This window comes from Saccopteryx bilineata, chromosome 6 (genome assembly GCF_036850765.1).
Source record: "Saccopteryx bilineata isolate mSacBil1 chromosome 6, mSacBil1_pri_phased_curated, whole genome shotgun sequence".
In the NCBI taxonomy this organism is placed as follows: domain Eukaryota; kingdom Metazoa; phylum Chordata; class Mammalia; order Chiroptera; family Emballonuridae; genus Saccopteryx; species Saccopteryx bilineata.
In genome coordinates, this window is record NC_089495.1 from 153,381,064 (window position 1) to 153,401,899 (window position 20,836).

The 20,836-nt window shown below is 46.3% G+C and overlaps 1 protein-coding gene across 4 annotated transcripts in view; it reads right to left on the minus strand.

Moving 5' to 3' along the window:
- Positions 1-17,474, minus strand: part of PECAM1 (platelet and endothelial cell adhesion molecule 1) — a 60,786-nt gene extending 43,312 nt beyond the window's left edge. For all 4 annotated transcript variants that reach the window (XM_066234910.1, XM_066234909.1, XM_066234908.1 and 1 more), the window contains exons 1-4: positions 17,231-17,474; positions 17,119-17,145; positions 5,935-6,228; positions 1,025-1,330 (exon numbers count right to left, since the gene is read on the minus strand). In XM_066234910.1, coding sequence (XP_066091007.1) covers positions 1,025-1,330; positions 5,935-6,228; positions 17,119-17,145; positions 17,231-17,264 — 661 coding nt within the window. In that variant the 5' untranslated portion in view covers positions 17,265-17,474. The remainder of the gene's footprint in view (positions 1-1,024; positions 1,331-5,934; positions 6,229-17,118; positions 17,146-17,230) is intronic.
- Positions 17,475-20,836: the final 3,362 nt, after the last annotated feature.

Genomic DNA, 20,836 nt, shown 5'->3' on the forward strand with positions numbered 1-20,836 from the left:
TTTGTCCAGAGTCTTGTTGATGGGCTATGAGCAGAAGAGGAGAGTTACTCATCTAAGGCGGGGGCAAAGGCTGAGGAAGTGGACCCCTGCCCTCCCGGTCCCCTAAAACCTCACTTCCTGATGTTTGACCCACACTGGCTTAAAGCTTTGGTTTCCAAACTGCAGGTCATGCAGTGCATCATTTCAGTGAGTCAGGGTCAGAGTTTTAAAAACTGAAATAGAGGCCTGACTAGGTGGTGGCACTGTAAATAGAGCATTGAACTGGGACACTAAAGATCCAGGCTTGAAACCCCGAGGTAGCTGGTGTGAGCGCAGGCTCACCTGCTTGAGCGTAGTGTTGCCGGGTTTGAACGCGAAGTCATTGACATGATCCCATGACCACTGGCTTGAGCCCAAAGGTTGCTGGCTTGAAGCCCAAGGTGCTAGTTTGAGCCCAAGGTCATTGACTTGAGCAAGGGGTCATGGCTCAGCTGGACCCCCTAGTCAAGGCACATATAAAAAACAATAAATGAACAACTAAAGTGCTGCAACTACAAGTTGATATTTCTCATCTCTCTCTCTCTCTCTCTCTCTCTCTCTCTCTCTCTCTCACACACACACACACACACAAAATAAAAAAGAGCAAAATACATTATATATTAAGGTTACATATCATTTGTAAAATTTTGAAAAATTCATACATATATATGTATCTATAAGGTGGGGCAAAGTAGGTTTATGGTTGCTGGCATGGAAAATAATACAGTAATTAATAAATAATATACAAGAATAAATTCTTTGTTTCACACACTCACAACTATAAACTTACTTTTGCTCACCCTGTGTGTATATAAATATATATATATGTATTAAACTGTGTCACAGTCAAAAATTTTGAAAACTATGGACTTAAAATGATTAAGAACAGTTTTTGAAACAGCAGCCCAGCCAGAAGCCCCTACCCCCTTTCCAATCCTGGGCTCTCCCTTCCCACACCAAACCAACAAGCCAGAAAGAATGAAAAAAAAAAGAGCAGGACTCTGACCTCTCACAGTGACCAGCTCACTCTTAATTATTTCAGAGGTCTCCACGTGTTTCCCAGAAATAATGCTAGCTTGACAGAGGAAATATATCAGACGGTCCTGCTCTTCAACTGTGAATTCCAATGACACAGAATTTTGGTTCTGAGAAGTTTTTTCTCTTTTTTGCTTGACATTTTTTGCTTCCAGTTCGACTTTTTCAATTGTGAAATGTACTGGGGCCTTTTCTTCTGGGACAGAACAATGGACCATCACGACCCCACCTTCTATCGCCTCCTTCTTGTCCAGTATCACCCTGGGATTGGACACTCCTTTGGGGAAAGAGAAAGCCCATTAGTATCAGTTTAATGCTACAAGCAGAGTCTTTCCGGCTGACCCATCTAAGAGTTCTTTTCTTTTATTCCCAGAACACCCAGAGCTACCTATTGAGCATATATGTGCCCAGCACTACACCATGTACTTCAACAAGTATAAAATATGTTTTAAGAGGTAGTTGGTGCTTTCAACATTTAGAATCCCATTGGGAAAACAAGTCTTCCCAAATGAAATGGTTAAAAACAAAACAAAACAAACCAGCCAGTATTCATTAGTATTACTGTGATTGTTGTTATTATGCTTTACTGAATGCCGGTAAATTGACTTTGTATCTGTGACCCCATTTACTTCTCACAATAAACCTCCTGGGTGGATATGAAAGATAAAATTCTGCCCATTTTAAAGATGAAGACAGTGAAGTTCAGGGAGATTCAAGGCTCCTCCAAAAGCGCACAGCTCCCAAGCCCCAAAGTTGAGGTTCGATGCCAGGTTCATCTGACTCCAGAGCCAGAGATCAGGTGCAGGGATGGGGGAGAGGAGGGACATGGGCTTCCAGCTCAAAAAACACAGCTGACAATAGACACACATCAGTGTACCGCAGGGACAACGGGAGATGGAACAGCGAGGAGAGAAGTCTCTCCTGCTTGGGGGTTCAGAGAAAAGTCTAGAAAGGAACAGGGTCTGAGGGGAATCTTGGAGGAAGGGTGTTATTTGGACAGATGATGTGGGATGGGGGCTCAGGACAGGCATTCAGGATGCACACAAGCACAGGAAATCGTTCAGGCCAGGTTGTATAGCAGAGAGTCATCTGGCTCAGAGAAAGCGATGGGGAGGACGGTGCCTCCGTGCAGAACCAGTCCCATTAGGGGCAGCTGGGAGAGCCTGGCTGAGATGGGATGTCCTGGTGCTCATAAACTTCATCTTAGAGTCAGATAGACTTGTTTGCATCCTAAACCTGCCTCTTCCTACGGGTGCCACCTCATGCAGTCTCTTACGACTCTTATGAATCTCTCTCTTGTTTTTTTAACCCACCAAGTTCAGAGATGGAGGGTTGTCTGCTTGGGAAGGAGATCTGTACTGGATTCACCCCACTACTATTATCCGTGGAGGCAGCAGCTGCACGCTGAGCTCCCCAAGAGAAGGGACCAGGCCTTATTCACCGTTGGATGCTTGGCCGGGCTCAGAGGAAGGACTCGATCAATGTTTAACGAGTGGATGAATTGCTTTTTGTCTGCCTCAAAGACTTATCACAAATAAGTAAATCAGAAAAAAACAAGAACTACATGATTCCATACATTGGTGGAACATAAAAACGAGACTAAGAGACATGGACAAGAGTGTGGTGGTTACCAGGGGTGGGGGGAGGGAGGACATGGGAGGGAGGGAGGGAGAGAGTTAGGGGGAGGGGGAGGGGCACAGAGAACTAGATAGAGGGTGGCGGAGGACAATCTGACTTTGGGCGAGGGGTATGCAACATAATTTAATGACAAAATAACCTAGACATGTTTTCTTTGAATATATGTACCCTGATTTATTAATGTCATCCCACTACCATTAATAAAAATTTATTAAAAAAAAAAGACTTATCACAATAATCAAGGGTTAGAGGTCAACTGTGGAGGCAAACAGATCTTGGTTCTAACTCTAGCTCTGCCTTTGATAAGCAGTGAAACGTGAGAGCACCGCTCAACCTCTCCGAGCCCCGGGGTCCACACTGCATGGGAAGAACCCTTTCTCTCCCAGTGCTACTGCAGGGGCGAAATGAAAGGTGTGTAAGGCACTTGTAACCATTTATCTCATGAGAACCTAATGAAATGGTAGTTCTCACTACTGGAAATAATAACAGTATGAATGACTGTTCTGATCACAAAAGCACAAAAATGCAGAAATGACAGCAGCTATCAAGGAAGCATAGGGCTGAATTCACTAACTCTGCCTTTTAAATCATCCAAATTTCAAGAAATTGCCCTAAGTCTCAAAAGTCTGCCAGCACATTTTTTTCCAGCATACATTTCCCATTCCCTGGACCCACCATCCGTCCTCATCCCTGATGTAAATGCCCAGACCAGCCCTGGCCGGTTGGCTCAGCGGTAGAGCGTCGGCCTAGCGTGCGGAGGACCCGGGTTTGATTCCTGGCCAGGGCACATAGGAGAAGTGCCCATTTGCTTCTCCACCCCCTCCTTCCTCTCTGTCTCTCTCTTCCCCTCCCGCAGCCAAGGCTCCATTAGAGCAAAGATGGCTCAGGCGCTGGGAATGGCTCTGTGGCCTCTGCCTCAGGTGCTAGAGTGGCTCTGGTTGCAACATGGCGATGCCCAGGATGGGCAGAGCATCGCCCCCTGTGGGCAGAGCATTGCCCCATGGTGGGCGTGCCGGGTGGATCCTGGTCGGGCGCATGCGGGAGTCTGTCTGACTGTCTCTCCCTGTTTCCAGCTTCAGAAAAATGCAAAAATAATAATAATGATAAAAAAAATAAAAATAAAAAAATAAATGCCCAGACCTGTTGGTTCCCCCCCCCCCCCCCCCCCCCCCGTACTCAGTGGAGATGGAGAAGGGCTGGTCTGCATCCGTGTGGTTATTGCCCCTGGTGACACAAAGAGATGTCGGCCAGCCATGTCCCCTGACTGCCCAGGGGACACCCATGGAGGGATTGGCCTGGGGGTGACATAGTTATTTTCTCCTGTGGGAGCCTCAAAAATTGACAAGAAAGTGGTCAGAGGCCCTGACTGATTGGCTCAGTGGTAGAGCGTTGGCTTGGCATGTGGAAGTCCCGGGTTTGATTCCTGGCCAGGGCACACAGGAGAAACACTCATCTGCTTCTCCACCCTTCCTTCTCTCCATTCTCTCTATCTCTCTCTTCCCCTCCCACAGCCAAGGCTCCATTGGAGCAAAGTTGGCCCTGGCACTGAGGATGGCTCCATGGCCTCTGCTTCAGGCGCTAGAATGGCTCTGATTGCAACAGAGCAACGCCCCAGATGGGCAGAGCATCGCCCCCATACCCAGTGGGCATGCTGGATGGATCCCAGTAGGGTGCATGCAGGAGTCTGTTTCTCTGCCCCCCTGCTTCTCACTTCAGGAAAAATACAAAAATAAAAACAAAAAAAAGTGGTCAAAGATGGAGATGGCATAATTACGAAAGGGAAATTCCCTGAACACTTGACCCCTTGTTCTTTGTGATCTGTGTTTTTGCTGATGGGGTTATTTTTTTTTCCTAAGAATGGCCTGGCCCAGTACCTTGTACATGATGGGCCATTCATTTGGTTACCAAGCACACTTCACTCGCTATCTATCCCATATAATCCTTAAAACTAAACATCCTTCAAAGGTACCTCTAGTTAACTAGTTATTTGAATTTTAGAGACAGAAAATGCAGGTTCCAAGAGGCTGGGGCACTCTGCTGGGACACTCACCTCTCCTCAGCCTCTGCCCTGTCACTTGGATGCCTCATCTCTTTCTTCTGCCTTCCTCTCACTTCACCATCAAGCAAACTCCTACGCAGTCTTCTGGATCTGGACCCATGTCCCTTTCTCCAGCGAGGCATCTCTAACTTCTCTAGGCAGAACTACTTCCTTGCATCTTTGCAATCCCAAGGCACCTCAGTCATGTAACTACTGGATAGTAATTATTTGTTTAAATGTTTCCCCACCAGCCTGCAACAGCCTCTGGAACAGGGCCTACCTGATGTGTTTTCATGTCCTGCACTGGCTTTTTTCCTGACTTACAGCCTTAGGAAATGTTTCTTGAGGAAATGAATGAATGAATGAATGAATGAATGAAACCCTATATCTCTAAACCCAAATTTCCCACAACAATTTCTCCATTTCTACTTCTCTTTTTTGTCTGTTTATTTTACAATCATTTATTAATTGCATATTATGAGCCAGATTCTCTATGTGAGATACAAAAAAGACCACATACCACCTCTTCCCACAGTCTCACAGTCCAGAAAAGTAGACACATGTGTGCAAAACATTTGCAATATTGAATGAAGGAGTAAATGCCATTTCCTGAGAATTCATTATGTGTGGGCATTAGGCTTGGCTCTCTACCTATAGATATCTCTTAAACATCTCAAAATTCCCTGAGCTGGGTATTAATATTATCTTCATTTCACTGATGAGAATTTCAAAGTTTAGAGAGAAGTTCAGGGACTTGCCCAGATTGGAATCCAGGCAAACTGACTACAGAATCCACTGTCAGCCGTTGGCCCAATGGCCTATATATAAGTACTATCGACAGTAGAGAGAGCCTAAGAGCTCTGAGGACTCTGGGGGAGATCTGTTTTGTTTAGGAAAGTGTCCAAGAAGAGATCATTGAGCTGAATCTTGAAGGAGAAACAGTAGTTCACAAGATGAGATGAAGAGGGGTATTCCCAGGAGAGATAATAATATGTGCAAAGGCAAGGCAGTGAGAAACAGTCTGGCATTTGGGAAGCCTGTTTCATGCTTCCATTTCCAGGTAAGGAAAATGCCAGGCAGATGATTGAGAGAGGCGATGGGTAAGCAAGTAGGGGCCCGTCGTTACTGTGCATCCCATTAATGTTCTTGCTACTGCATTGGGTCGGCTTCACCTGCTGGAGTGATGTTCAATTCCAGGGACTCACCTTTCACCATCACCTCATACTCCAATGTGGTTTTCTCTTTGTTGTTCAAAATCACAGTGCATTTGTATATCCCTGCGTTGTAGACCCGGGCTTGGGGGATAAAATAACTCTCCAGGCTCTCCGTGGAGGAGACATTGTGAAGCAGCACGTCATCTTTGTAGAAGTGCACCCAGTGCTGAGGCGTGACGGAAGAAGTGCTGCTGATGTCCACGATGCACTGCAGGGTCAGGTTGTTCCCATTTGGCACCTGCAGCCCCGGCAGGATCACCATTTGGATGCTGTTGATGGTGAAAGCTAAATGACACGGGAAGGAGGGAAGACACATTTGTTATCTCAGAAACAACACGGTCCAGGTGACCTTCACCACACTAGATTGGTATTATCCTACGCAGCATAGTGTCCAGGGGTCCCGAATGTCTACAGGGTCCAGGTGGGTAATGACTCTGGGCAGTGGGTCAAGCATAAGGTAGTTTTGGTACAAAGCTGCTCATTTTTTCACCAAGAGAAGATGGTGGCCTTCAAAATGTGATAAATAAAACAGGTTCATAAAACATACGCAGCCTATGAGCTGCCACATTGTGGTTCATGGAGGAAGAGCACAGGATTCAGGCAGACAGATATTCAAGTCCTGGCTCGTCACTTACTGTGTGACCTTGGGTGATTAACCTCTCTGCACTCGGCTTCCTTGTCTGTAAGGTGGGGTGATAATACGTATTCACAGGTTGTTCAAAGACTTATAGGACAGAAGCAGGAAAGCACTCACACAGTACCTGACATATGCTCATTGCTTAATAGAGGACAGCTACCACTACTCTGAAATTGGACAGTCATGCCCTGAAAATTTCCTTCCTCACCCTGGCCTGATAGAATGGGAAGAGTCCCATCGGCATTTTCTATCTGATGGACTTAGTGGCCTCACCAAATGGGTGAGGCCTTGAAACCATGTGTGAGGCAGTCCCAACCCCACCTGCTACTGAGAAACAAAGAGCACACGTTCTCCTCTCCTCCAGAGGGAACTCTGGTCAAGCACCCAGAGCAGCTGCAATGCCCAGCTAGATGCCAGAAACCAGCAAACTTCATCATTCCTGGCCCAGGTCATCCAGCATCTAATGTCCAGCAACCATAGGCTATTGACAGAATTCAACTGACTAGAGAGCACAATTTGAGACTTATTTACAACAACGGGCTGAAGGGAAGATGGATTGCTGGATGCTCTCTGCCTATTTAAAAGTATTTTTGTCTGTTGGTTAGTTGGTAGTGGGCCACTGCTCTAAAAATTTTCCAGGCTGGAAGGTTCTAGACCATACTTGTTGGTCAGGACTTTTGTCCAAGCTTCAGAGCAGCCCAGGGCAGGTCTGTCATTCTTCAGCCCACCTGGGTCCCCGGTTATGCTCCGTGATGTACCTCGAAGCGCCTCAGTTCTACCTTCCCGTGGTTTATTTACCAAGCGCAGGATCTGGGCATAATCAGTATATAAAACATTCACTCTCCAAACTCCTATCACAAAAAAATCAGCTTCAAACACCTTGTGATCTATATGTGGCTAGAAAGAACACACAATACATAGGGAGTTTGGGGGAAAAAGCGTCTAAAGTCCATGACCTTAACATCAAGTAACCCAGCCTTTCAAAACCTCTAAACTCCTATACATCTCACCCGTAAATTTCCACCTTTCCTGTTCTAAGGAGGCAATCTCTTTAGCATCAGGACCTGAGATTGAGAGTTATTATATCTGGTGTGCTTTGGTACTTTCCTGTGTCATCTGCTACCACAAAATGTGAACAAAAAAATCATGAGATTTTTCATTTTTATTTAAATTTTTGAGTTGATAGTCCAGTCAGATGTCTCAAAACGCCCAAAGGTAGATGATATTGATGAGAAACCCCAAAGGGCCAACAGATATATCATCTGAAACAATGTAAATTTTAAAGGGTGGATAGGTATAAGACTAAATATTGCCTGACCAGGCGGTGGCACAATGGATAGAGCGTCGAACTGGGATGTGGAGGACCCAGGTTCAAGACCCTGAGGTCGCCAGTTTGAGCGCTGGCTCATCTGGTTTGAGCAAGGTTCACCAGCTAGAGCCCAAGGTCTTTGGCTCGAGCAAGGGGTCACTTGGTCTGCTGTAACCCCCAGTCAAGGTACATATGAGAAAGCAATAATCAATGAACAACTAAGGAACCGCATGAAGAATTGATGTTTCTCATCTCTCTCCCTTCCTGTCTGTCTGTTCCTATCTGTCCCTGTCTCTGCTACACACAAAAAAAAGACTAAATATTAAAAAATCAGGATAGTGGTCACTTCTGAAAGGAAGAGGGGGGTGAGATTGGGAGGAGCATACAGGTAGATATATACTGCTCACAAAAATATTAGAGGATATTTCAAAATATGAAGTGATTTAAAAAAGAAGTATTTGATATTTTTTTATTAAACAAGAACATCAGAAAAGCAAACAAGTCAAAGAAATTTGTTCAATTATGCAAATGAGATGCAAAACCAACTTTTATTTCTTTGGTGAAAATGCACTGTACAAAAGGCCAAAAGTACTGGAGTATCTGCATGTTCCCTGATCTCCTAATTTTTGTGAGCGGTGTAGTTTTGGGCAATATTCTAATTCTTGTATAGAGTGGTGATGTTCTGCGAATTCATTGTTATTAAAAACACACATATAAATAAAAACAAAAGGCAAATTATGCATGGATCAAGGATGACAGTGTGTTATGACCCAAAGTCCAAATCTGTGTACCTGAAGTTTAAAGTGGAAAAAAAACAACATAGAAAAAGACAGTGTGAAGTCTCTTCCCCATTCCTGTTTCTGTTTATCTAGTGCCTACCCCCCCTTGCAGAAGTAACTACTGATTTTATTTTCTTGTGTACCTTTTCAGCTAGTCTTGACTCATCTATAAGAAAATACAAAAATAAAGTCATATTACTCCTCTCCCCTCTTTTACACAAGATATAACTGTCCACACACAGAGTTTGGTAGCGCTGAGTCTTACCCAAAGTTCTGTGGCCCTTGAGGACTTCAGAGGCCAGAGGTGGTGTGGGACAGTGGACACCAGGTATTGTGCAAGCAAAGCAGGGTCACATGTCTTAGGTAAGGCTCTTAAAAGTTCAATTCTCATCAGACACTCTGATAAGAGAAAAATATTCATGGGCCATGCCTGATAAATGTATATTTATTGAGTCTCCTGGATATTCTAATTCTCCTTATTATTAAACCAAGAAAGATCTTCAGACATCTGCATGCTTGGGCCTCCTGGCTGTGGTCCCTCTTTGAATTATATTGAATAATATTACATAATTTTTATAAGTGTTCTTAGATCAGTTTTCAAATAAGAAAAGGTAAAAAAAAAAAAAAAGCACAGCTAGCCCTGGCCAGGTAGCTCAGTTGATTAGAGCGTCATCCCGATATGCCAAGGTTGTAGGCTCAGTCCCCAGGCAGGGCACATAAGAGAATCAAACAATGAATGCACAGAGAAGTGGAACACAAATCAATGCTTCTCTCTCTCTCTGTCTCTCCAAAATCAATAAAATTTTTTAAAAGATTAAAAAAAGAAGGAAAAGGTATAGCTAGCTAGCTGGCCAGAGACACTGGCAAAACTATCTTTCCCTCTTTTTTAACAAAGTCAAACCTGTTTTCAGCAGTTTACAATTTAATTTGTCTACAATGTCTCAGGTTTTCAAATGACTACAATAGTCTACACCTGTCTCTTTCTTCTGGGCAACTAATTTGACAACAAGATGGCATCTGATAGGTCAATGAGATGAAACAAAAAGAGGGTTTAAATTCAAGTTATTTCCACAGCCTTCATTGTTAGAACTCCCTTTTCTGACTCTATTTCTTGTTGGCACCTGGTCTGAGGAAACTGCTGGCTGAGCACTCAGTACAGAAGTTCTTTGGACCATATTTAGTTTCCCGTTGATGAACATGGTCCCTTCCCAGGCAGGGACAGGCAGGTCTCATTACCCCTCCTTCGTTTTAATCCATGCTGTTTAATACAGTGATTGTATCAGGAGAGAGTGGAGAACAGAAGCTAAGTGCAGACAGACTACCTGAGCCAAGTCTGACCGCTGCCGCTCACAAACTGTGTGGCTTTTGGCAAGTTACTGAGCTTCTCTGAGCCTCAGTTTCCTTCCCATACAATTGACATAATCATAAACTCATGGGAACCTGAGTTTAAGTACTTGGGGTATGTAGCTCCTGGCACAGGTGAAGTACTTGAGAAATGTTAGCTAGATTCTGTCAATCAGAGATATAAAACAGTGAGTCTTGAAATCTCTAAAGCTCTATCTCAACTCCATATTTCTAGTGAATTTTTTCAAAAGAAGACCATTTAAAAAATTTCCCAGATTGCCTGACTTGTGGTGGCACAGTGGTTAGAGCGCAGACCTGGAGCACTGAGGTCGCTGGTTCAAAATCCCAGGCATGCCTGGTCAAGGCACATATGAGAAGCAATCAATAAACCATTAAAATGAAGCAACTACGATCTCACTCCCTCTCACTCTTTCCCTCCCGCCCTCCCTCTCTAAAATCAATAAATAAAATCTTTTTTAAAAATTCCCAGATTAATTATAACCACTTCTCCAGACTCCTAGTGTTAGTCATCGCCCAGTGTGACGATACTTTGCTGTCATTATCCTGAACAAAACGCACATCCGTGGCTGGTTATGCCCAGACCCGGGACGCAGAGCTGGGCACAGGAGGAAAGCAAGTCAGGCTCGCCTGGTTCAACTCTCTGATCCTGCAGCCATTAGCTGGGTGATGTCGGATGTTATTTAACCCCTCCAGGCTACCACTTCCCCTCCTATAGAATGGAAACACCAATCCCTGCCTTCCCTACTATTTTAATCTTAAACAATGACCAAACGCAGAATACATACTGCTCAATGCCTGGCCCCTTGTTCACGTTCCATTCCCTTCCCGGTCCCCTGCACCGTTCATGCAGCAGACATGAACGGGCTTCTATGTCAGGCACCACACCCAGTACAAGGGGTTCAGGGAAGATGGGGACAGTTTCTGCCCGTCCAGGGCTCACAGCCTGCATTTCACAATTCTTCCCGATCCCAGGCCTTCTGACCTCAGTGCCATCGCCACTTGGGTCTCCTCCTGACCAGGCCTCACTCATGTCCTTTTTATAAAAGCCCTTCTGATTTTCCACAATTTTAAGCACACTTGGGTCATTTTAGGTGAGGATGATATCCATTAGCATAGGGCACGTCTGCAATCTTGCTTTTCTAGGCAACACTGACACACGTCTGCTTAATAAGTTCACTCAACTGAGTTGCTGGTAGGACAGCACACTTCCATGGCCAGCTGAACCAGACAGGGGAGACTAAAGCCGGGCAGGATAGGAGGAGGAAAAACGTTTTATAAATTTATCAAGAAACATAAATCCAAGCTCTTCCACTTAACACAAAACCTCATTGACTTGATGCAGCAACACCAGCAGCTCTACTTTACCACCAGCACACCACCTGCACCATCACCAAAGCAGAGGCCAGCCAGCCTTCAAGGTGGCCCCCAATGAACCTTGCCTTCTGGTATTCACACCTGCACGCAGTCCCCTCCCACGTCATACCAGGGTTGCTCTTATGACCAACAGAATACTGCAGAAGGAGTGGTATGCCACTTCTGCGATTAGATTATAAAAAACATTGTGGTCTGGTTGGGTGGCTCAGTCCTTAGAGCATCGGCCCAGCATGCCAAGGTTGTAGGTTCAAGCCCTGGTCGGGGCACATACAAGAAGCAATCAGTGAGTGTACAACTAAGTGGATCAATGAGCTGATGCTTCTCTCTCTTTCTCTCTCTCTTTCTATCTCTTCCTCTCTCGGTCTAAAATTAATATATAAAAATAATTATTTTAAAAGAAAATAGAACACATTATCCTCTTTGTGAATAAACTGTCCAGGAATAGCTAAACTGGATTACTGTGTATAGGTCTCACTGTTCACACGATACAGTGATTGTATACAACCTGAGCTCCCTGGACTCCCTAGAAGTTCCCAGTTGGGTGTTACGGGGACCATGAATCACCTATTACAGTGGTACCTTCAGATATGAATTTAATTTGTTCTGTAACTGAGCTCGTAAGTCAGTCAACTTGTATATCAAACTGCCGATACTGGACCCGTGCGCCAACGCACCAACTATCAGCAGCTTCCTGGTATCTCAGAATTTTTCTCAGATCTTGAACAAAAATACAAACCGAGTCACAGCTCATATCTTAAAAAAATTCGTATGTTGGTCTGTTCATGTCTCAAGGTACCACTTACATGCAAGTGTATGTTGTTTTTCCAGAGAGAGGAGCCACAGTTCTCCTTACAAAACACCCAAAAGGTGTAGAACTATTGGGATGGAAGGACAGGGGTATAAAACCACCTGAAGAGCTCAGGTCTTTCCAACATGGGGAGATGAAGGCTGATGGAGGATCCAAAGTCATAAAGTCACCACAGCACAGACAAGGCACCGAGAGACCACAGTGCCGAATCCTTGAGCCCCCAAACCACGGGGCCTGCTTTCCTCTACCTCCAGCCGCCAGTCAGTGGATGCTGAGGCTCCCTGGAAGATGAGGCATTGTGACTCAGCCACCCACTGGTCCTCCACCTGGAAGTGACTCAGAAAGAAAGATGTGGGGAGAGAAGAGCCACCTAATATTGTCAGGAAAATTACGAGAGCCACGAAGCATGGAGTCTCTACGAAACTTCAGTGCTCAGCAGAGAGTCTGCTGGCCCAACTTCTCATGTGAATCTCAAATATCCCCAAGTTCAGATGGTATCTCCATCAAGGAGATATTTATCGAGCCCCTGTGCAGGGTGCTGGGCTTAGCAGGTGAGTATGAAATCACCCTTACTGTCCTAGACCCTGCAGGCTGGTGGGGACCCAGATGACTGGAGTACAGTGATGTGAACACCAAGAGGAAAGGCCACTCAGGAGAGGCCAAGGAAAGACTGACAGAAGTGACCCCTGAGCTGAGCCTTGATCCAGGCCAAGAACAGGAGTGCTCCAGGCAGGACAATAGCATGTGCCAGGGCGCATGAGCATGAGAAATCAATGTACCTGGGCACAAACAGTTACAGGAACCAGCGAATGGGGCCAGAAGGGCAAAGTGAGCCAGATAGGAGGTACCAGACAGAGGGCCTTGCCTGCTCTGCTGATTAGCTGGGCCCCGTCCCAAGGGTGTTGAGGAGAAAGGAAGGTGACAGGATGACACAGGAGCTTTAGAAAGATCATCATGGGCTGGAGGGAGTGACCAGAGGCCTGTAACAGCTTGGACAAGCATTCAGGTGTAAAGCTGGTGAGGCCTGAGCTAGGCAGTTACAGTGGGAATAAAGGGAGAAGGATGTGAGCACTGAATGAGTGGGTTTTGGAGCCCAGTGTGTGTTTTTACTTGCTCGCTGGGTGCAAGCTAGGATTAAAGGTAATGGCCCACCAGTTATTGGCTCCATTGTTTCATTACCGTCTGTTCAAATCTAATGCGAACCTGCACTGGCCAGGTGGCTGTGATGGTGGCCATGGCTACTGGCTTTACAGTTCCCTATCTCCTTCTCTCTGCACAAACTGTGCACAAACTGGCTTCTCCTTCAGCACTCTGCCATCTTGGTTGCTTCTCCTCTCCTCCACACGGCCTTTCTTTGCTCTCCTCCAGCATGGGCTCCTCTGCCCCATTTTATAGTGTAGAAATCAAAACCTTTAATACAAGGAAGCTTCTGATACAAAGTCACTTATCTGAGACATAATGGGATTCCTCATGAGAGTGCACCACCCCACAATATGCAACAGTCAAAGGTTGGGGAAAAGTGGGGAAAAGCTTAGTCTTAAAACTAAGCCTTACGCTATAACGACTGTATGGCCAGTATCTAAGGCCACCATCACAGCAGCCTGGCCCATGCAGGTTCGCATTGGATTCGGAAAGTCGGCAAAGAAACAACGGAGCCAAAAACTGATGGGCCATCATCTTTAATCCTAGCTTGCACCCGGGGGGCAAGTAAAAACACACACTGGGCTCCAAAACCCACTCACATTCAGTGCTCACAAAGCTACTGACTTATCTGAGTTTCCTAGAATCAAAGGTTTCTAGCTCACCAGACTTATTCACCTCTGTTCCCCATCTCCTTCTTCTCCCTGCACAAACTCTGCACAAACTGGCCTCTCACTCAACACTCCACCATCTTGGCTGCTTCTCCTGGCCTCCTCCACGCGACCTCTCTCTGCTCTCTGCTCTCTAATGCTAATCTCAGGAACCAAGAGAGCAAGCTCCTGTTCTGCCCCCATTTTATAGTGTAGAAATCAAAACCTTTAATCCAATATACAAAATAGGGAAGTCTCTAATACAAAGTCACTTATCTGGGCCATGATGAGATCGTACCACCCCACATCAAAAAGGGTGGGAAAGGCTTAATCCCAAAACCAAGCCCCAGGCTACAAGGATCCTGCCTGCCCACAGTCCAACCCCAACACACATTAATATCACCTGGGTGACTGGCTTCCACGTGGGCAGCGCCATCTTTAACAAAGTGAGCAAAATATATTTTATCTGCCCAACAACGACCCTGCCTGCTTAGAGCCTGTCTCCCACACTCAATGCAAACTATAAGCGAGCAAACATATACATCATATTTACAAACTTCTTTGACCAACAGGTGGTATAGAAAAGGGGGTTGAGCTCTGGAGCCTGCAGAGACCTGTGATAGAGGGAGTTCTGACCCTGGAAAAGTCCAAAGGTACCCTGGGGTAAGGTGGGGTGGGGGGGGGTGTTGGAGACGTAAGAGAACCCCAAGGAAGAGGGTCTAGGGGACCAAGGAAAGAGGCTTTGTGCAGAGGCAGCCTAGGGCCCCAAAGCTAAGGGCTGGAGTGATCCTGACACTTGGCACCAGGAGATCCGCAAGAGGACTCCAGTGCAGGGAAGAGCAGGGGACCAGGGACACAGTGCTGAGTGAGAGGGGACTGAGAGGCGAGGAACCCGGGGGGTACGGTTCTAAACCAGCCTCCTGACAAGTCTGACTGAGGAAGGGAGTGGACAGACAGGGCATGCAAGATCTGTGGGGAGGTGGATTGTGTGCAGTTGTCCTTCTGCCTAAAAAGATAAGGGCTACCAACTGTGTTTGAGAAGAAAGAGCCCGAAAGGGGAGGGGGAGATACTACAAGTGGGATGGGAACTGAATAAATGATAGAAGGTGACCCTGGCAGCAATGTGAGGGCTGGGCTCAGAGCCAGAGGCACAGGCTGGCCCTGGTCAGCACAGAGGGAGGGACAGACATCGCCTGGAGCAGGAGGGAAGCAGGGAGGATGGGTGGGAGACAGATAAGCCTGCCACCAGGGCAGGGCGGGAAGTTGAGGGAGTTCCCTCCAGACTGCACTGTTTCCAAGGTGAAGATGGGGTTGAGGTCATCTCCTGAGGCCAACTGGCCAGAGTGGGGTGAGGGCCGAGAGGAAGGAGTGGAGAGGGCCAAGGCTGACCAAGCCCCTCCACCACAGAGAGCAGGCCATGCGTAACAGCTCGTTGGTCAGGCGTGTCAGAAGCATTGACAGCATTGTCTTGGGTGGCCCAAGGACTGGGAGACCTGGGTCCTAGCCCCACTTGGCTAACACCCAGTGTTGACCATGTACAAGTACTTTCTGGCCTCCGGGCCTCAGTTTCCTCAAGTGTAAAACAAGGCAGAAGTCTCAGGAAGTTCTAAGCTGTGCAGTTCTGAGGTCTTCCCTGAAGGTACAAAGACCTTTCTCTAAGAACCATGGGAAGGGGGCGACTTACTTCTATTTGAAGGAGATGGGAAAGACTGAAGGTCCTGGGAAACAGGATGTCCAGGGCAAGAGACACGGAAGCCCAGATGCAGGAGTGTTGGCAGGGTCTGGTTGGACAAAAGTTGGGGGCAGTGGGCTGGACAGAGAGGGTGGCGCAGGAGCTGTGATTGTAAAAGTGGGAGGGTAAGCCACTATGGTGTTATCACCACATGCTGGGCAGGCCAGGCACTTCCTTTTATCTAATCTCACCCTCACACTGACTATGATTAATTCTCTTATTATCCTCACTTTACACAGTGGGGAAAAGAGCTCAAGGAGGCAAAGTAAAAGTGGCTTTAGAGTTGAGTCAGGCCTCTGACTCTGGATAGATTAGGTGGGTTTTTGGAGAGAGGAGGTCCTAGTGCTGATGCCCTGCCAACTGTCTCTGCCTCAGTAGGACAAGTTGGTTATTGTCTGGAGGTGCAGAGACATGACCAGTTAATTAGGAATATTAGGATGTTAATGGAGAGCCTGCCTCCACGGGTTGCCATGGGGACCAAATGCCTGCTGAAGCACATGGGCCGTTGAGCAGGACACCTGCAGTCCAGCTATGCTAGTAGCCACACTAACCCACCTTGCCCTGGGGCCCCTGCTCTGAGCCTGGTGCAACAAATCAGCATCTTCCACAGACATCATCTCCAAAGAGCTGAATGGCTGTTTACAGCCCAGTCACCCCTATTCTTTGCCAACTGAAATGACCACTGACAAGGGGGCCCTGCTCTGAGGGCTCTCCCTCCACTAAGCCCCCAGATACAGCCAAGCCCCCTCCTTCACATAGTCCTGGACGATGCAAAACCAAACCCGTTTAACTTAAAGACTCGAAATTAGCTCCAATATGGGTGACAAACCAGACTTCAAGGATAAGCCCTCCTCCCTGTACACAAGCACACAATATTGCAGGTATAATTGCAGCTTTGTGGGAGGTTGGGAAATTAAATCCAAAGTGTTTTAGATCATTGAGGAGCAACAAGTTGCAACAACAATTTAAACTATGGTCTGTCTTTATGAATTTAACAAATTGTTTATACTTTATTTGTGAATAAAAAAACAGGGAAGGGGGTAGAATGTGAAAATGAGAAATTTATGATAGCACAACAAACAACAAATTATGCAATCACTCACTTTTTTTTATCACTTCCCCAAACCTAACATACAGCAAGCAGCTCACTAGGATCTAGAAACATTATGCTACTTCTAGAACGTGCTGATTACAACTTGGCTTAGAACAAGTAGTTCTTTTTTCCCTTAAAATCTTCTAAAAATGCCAGAAGGCAATAAACTTTAGCTTTCAATTGGAATACACTTTCTCAATTGTTATACACATTAACACAAGTTACCAGACATCAATGATACGAATCACAGAAAGACACAATGAACCAAGAAGAAACTTTACAACTTACAGTTTTCTTGACCCTCAAGGCTTGAACCTGGAAAAGACAGAAGACACATGTTGACTTCATTGGCTTCAATTCTCAAGAACTTTAAGTGATGGAGGGAGAAAATGAAACTCACAGAGCAGAAGTGGCAGCAGGACTCCGAGCCACATCCCGGCCTCTTTGGTCAGTCCCAGTTGTATCCTGAAAGGAAGACTTTGGGCAGTCAGTGCTGCTCTAGGCCATGCCCCTGGGGCAGAAGACACTGCCCATACACCACAGATGACAAACTTGCCCTGTGAAAATGAGAAAGACCACTCTGGTAACTTCTCCCAGCGCAGCAGAAAGACTTGCTGTTATGCTGGTCAGGTAATGGCGGCCATTGCTGGAAACCAGGAACAATGCCTGGAGTGGCCTGATATCTCCTCAGGAAATGACTGGTCTTCCTGAGGGGCCACTGAGCACAGCTGCTTTGTTTAGCTTTTAGGGAGGGAGGCACACATGGCATTTGTCCTCAGCTTTCCTGACCCTCCTCTCTGCCTATGTTTGGGGGCCCTACTCACGGCAGAGTAAGAGGGTGCCTCCCTCTCTCCAACTTCCACCCAAAGGGCCTCTCTCCTCGAACACTCAGTAAGATCCCTCTGCTTTTCTGTTGACCCACAAGGGGGCTCTTTCCACACAGCGTAAGTCTGGACCTCCTGCCCTTTGTGGCAAGGCCGTGGGACAAGGTGACTTTTCCAGAAAGTTGCAAGTTTGTCAGGGAAACCTTGTAATGGCTCCTTCTTGCTCTTCGGAGAAAGTCAATTGACAATCCTCCACAATCCAGCTCTTGCTTACCTCTTCAGCCCACTGGTCTCTGTGCACAAAAGAGATTCCTATGGAAACTAAAGTCACAGGGTGACTGAATCATGAATTCCTGAGTGGGAGAGATCATGGTGGTTAGTCATGCTCAGATGTATAACCTTTATTATTTTTTTGTGTGTGTATTTTTCTGAAGCTGGAAACGGGGAGAGACAGTCAGACAGACTCCCGCATGCGCCCGACTGGGATCCACCCGGCACGCCCACCAGGGGCGAAGCTCTGCCCACCAGGGGGCGATGCTCTGCCCCTCCGGGGCGTCGCTCTGCCGTGACCAGAGCCACTCTAGCGCCTGGGGCAGAGGCCAAGGAGCCATCCCCAGCGCCCGGGCCATCTTTGCTCCAATGGAGCCTTGCCTGCGGGAGGGGAAGAGAGAGACAGAGAGGAAGGAGGGGGGGTGGAGAAAAGCAAATGGGCACTTCTCCTATGTGCCCTGGCCGGGAATCGAACCAGGGTCCCCCGCACGCCAGGCCAACGCTCTACTGCTGAGCCAACTGGCCAGGGCCTAACCTTCACTTTTTTAAGAGAGAAAAAGAGGAAGAAACCAAGAAAGAGAGAAAAACATTGATTTATTGCCTCATTTATATATTCATTGGTTAATATATATATTTTTTAATAAGAGAAAGGTTATTTAGAAAGTCATAGAAGTAGAAGTGAGCTGCAGGAGATATGGGCTCAGGAAACAAGTTACAGAGGGACCATGGACCTTAGGAGAGAGAAAGGCAAAGGTAACACACCTGGGGGGAGGGAAGGCGCAGGTGAGCTCCCAGGAGACAGCTTTTGGGTTGATTTTTGTATGTGCCCAAACTCTCAACCTTGGCACATTGGGATGACACTCTAACCAACTGAGCAACCTGGCCAGGACCAGGCATATAACTGTGTTTTGTTCTTTTGCTTGTTTGGCTGTTTTTTGCTGAAAGAGACAGAAAGACAGGAAAGGAGAGAGAGATGGGAAGCATCAACTCATAGTTGTGGCCCTTTAGTTGTTCATTGTTTGCTTCTCGTACGTATGTGCCATGGTCAGGGGCTCAAGCTGAGCCAGTGACACCTTGCTCAAGCCAGTGAGTGACCTTGGGCTCAAGTCAGCGACCTTGGGATCATGTTGATCCTGTGCTCAAGCTGGTTTGCCTGCTCTCAAGCTGGGATGAGCCCATGCTCAAGCCAGAGACACCTTGGGTTTTGAACCTGGGACCTCAGCGTCCGAAGTTGATGCTCTATCTATTGCACCACCATCAGTCAGGCATTGATTTTTTTTTTGTCATTTCAAACCAAAATTGTCAGTTCTTTTTCTTTTACTTTTTTGAGAGAGAGAGAGAGAGAGAGAGAGAGAGAGAAGTGGGGAAGAGCGGGAAGCATCAACATGTAGTAGTTGCTTCTTATATGTGCCTTGACCAGGAAGCCCGGAGTTTCAAACCTGTGACTTCAGTATTTCAGATAGACGCTTTGTCCACTGCGCCACCACAGGTCAGGCAGGTTTTGATAAGAGCTGTTGAAGAGCAATGTGTGCGTGAAGGATTTTTTCTATTGTTTTATTTTTGTTGTGTTCTCCATTCCCCACTGTAAACCATCTTCTTTGGCAATCTAGTAGAAATTGTACCCACCCATATACCAAATTTTGATTTGTCAGGAAAAAAAGGATACACCCTGAGTAAAAAAATAAATGTTGGCTTCAAAGGTAATTTTTACATATTGTAAACAACTTTTGCTTCTCAAAGTGAATTCAAGCAATAGTGACAAATGTCCCACCCTTACCCCTAGATTTAAAAGAAAAAATTAGTCATTGTTTCATATACAATCTAATACTTTTAGAACACTTAAAAAAGGTTTATTTAAAAAAAAAAGTTAGTTTTTTTTGTTTTTCTTTTTGTATTTTTCTGAAGCTGGAAACGGGGAGAGACAGTCAGACAGACTCCCGCATGCGTCCGACCGGGATCCACCCGGCTCTGCCCACCAGGGGGCGATGCTCTGCCCCTCTGGGGCATCGCTCTGTTGTGACTAGAGCCACTCTAGCGCCTGGGGCAGAGGCCAAGGAGCCATCCCCAGCGCCCGGGCCATCTTTGCTCCAATGGAGCCTTGCCTGCGGGAGGGGAAGAGAGAGACAGAGAGGAAGGAGAGGGGGAGGGGTGGAGAAGCAGATGGGCACTTCTCCTGTGTGCCCTGGCCAGGAATCGAACCCGGGACTTCTGCACGCCAGGCCAATGCTCTACCACTGAGCCAACCAGCCAGGGCCAAAAAAAAGTTAGTTTTTTAAAGGAAAAGCAAAGAAACTATATCCTACAACTTGCATCATGTGCCAGAGTAAATTCCAAATGGATTAGCCATCTGAAGGTACAAATGAAACCATTAAAGTTCTAGAAGAAAACATGAAAGAATTTCTCATAACCTTGGAATGGTAAAAGCTGGTTTATCTATGACTGAAAATCCTGAAGTCCTAAAATAAAATATTGATAAATTATACTCCATAAAAAGTCTGCTCTGCCAAAAAAAAAAAAAAAAAAAAAATTCAGTCAAGAGAAAAACTACAAACTAGAAAAAATATTTGCAACTCAAATCATAAACAAATAGCTAATATATCTTTTTTTTTTTTTTTTTACAGAGACAGAGAGAGAGTCAGAGAGAGGGACAGACAGACAGGAAAGGAGAGATGAGAAGCATCAATCATTAGTTTTTTGTTGCAACACCTTAGTTGTTCATTGATTGCTTCTCATATGTGCCTTGACCGCAGGCCTTCAGCAGACCAAGTAACCCCTTGCTCAAGCCAGCAATCTTGGGTCCAAGCTGGTGAGCTTTTGCTCAAACCAGATGAGCCTGCGTTCAAGCTGGCGACCTCGGGGTCTCGAACCTGGGTCCTCGGTATCCCAGTCCGACACTCTATCCACTGTGCCAC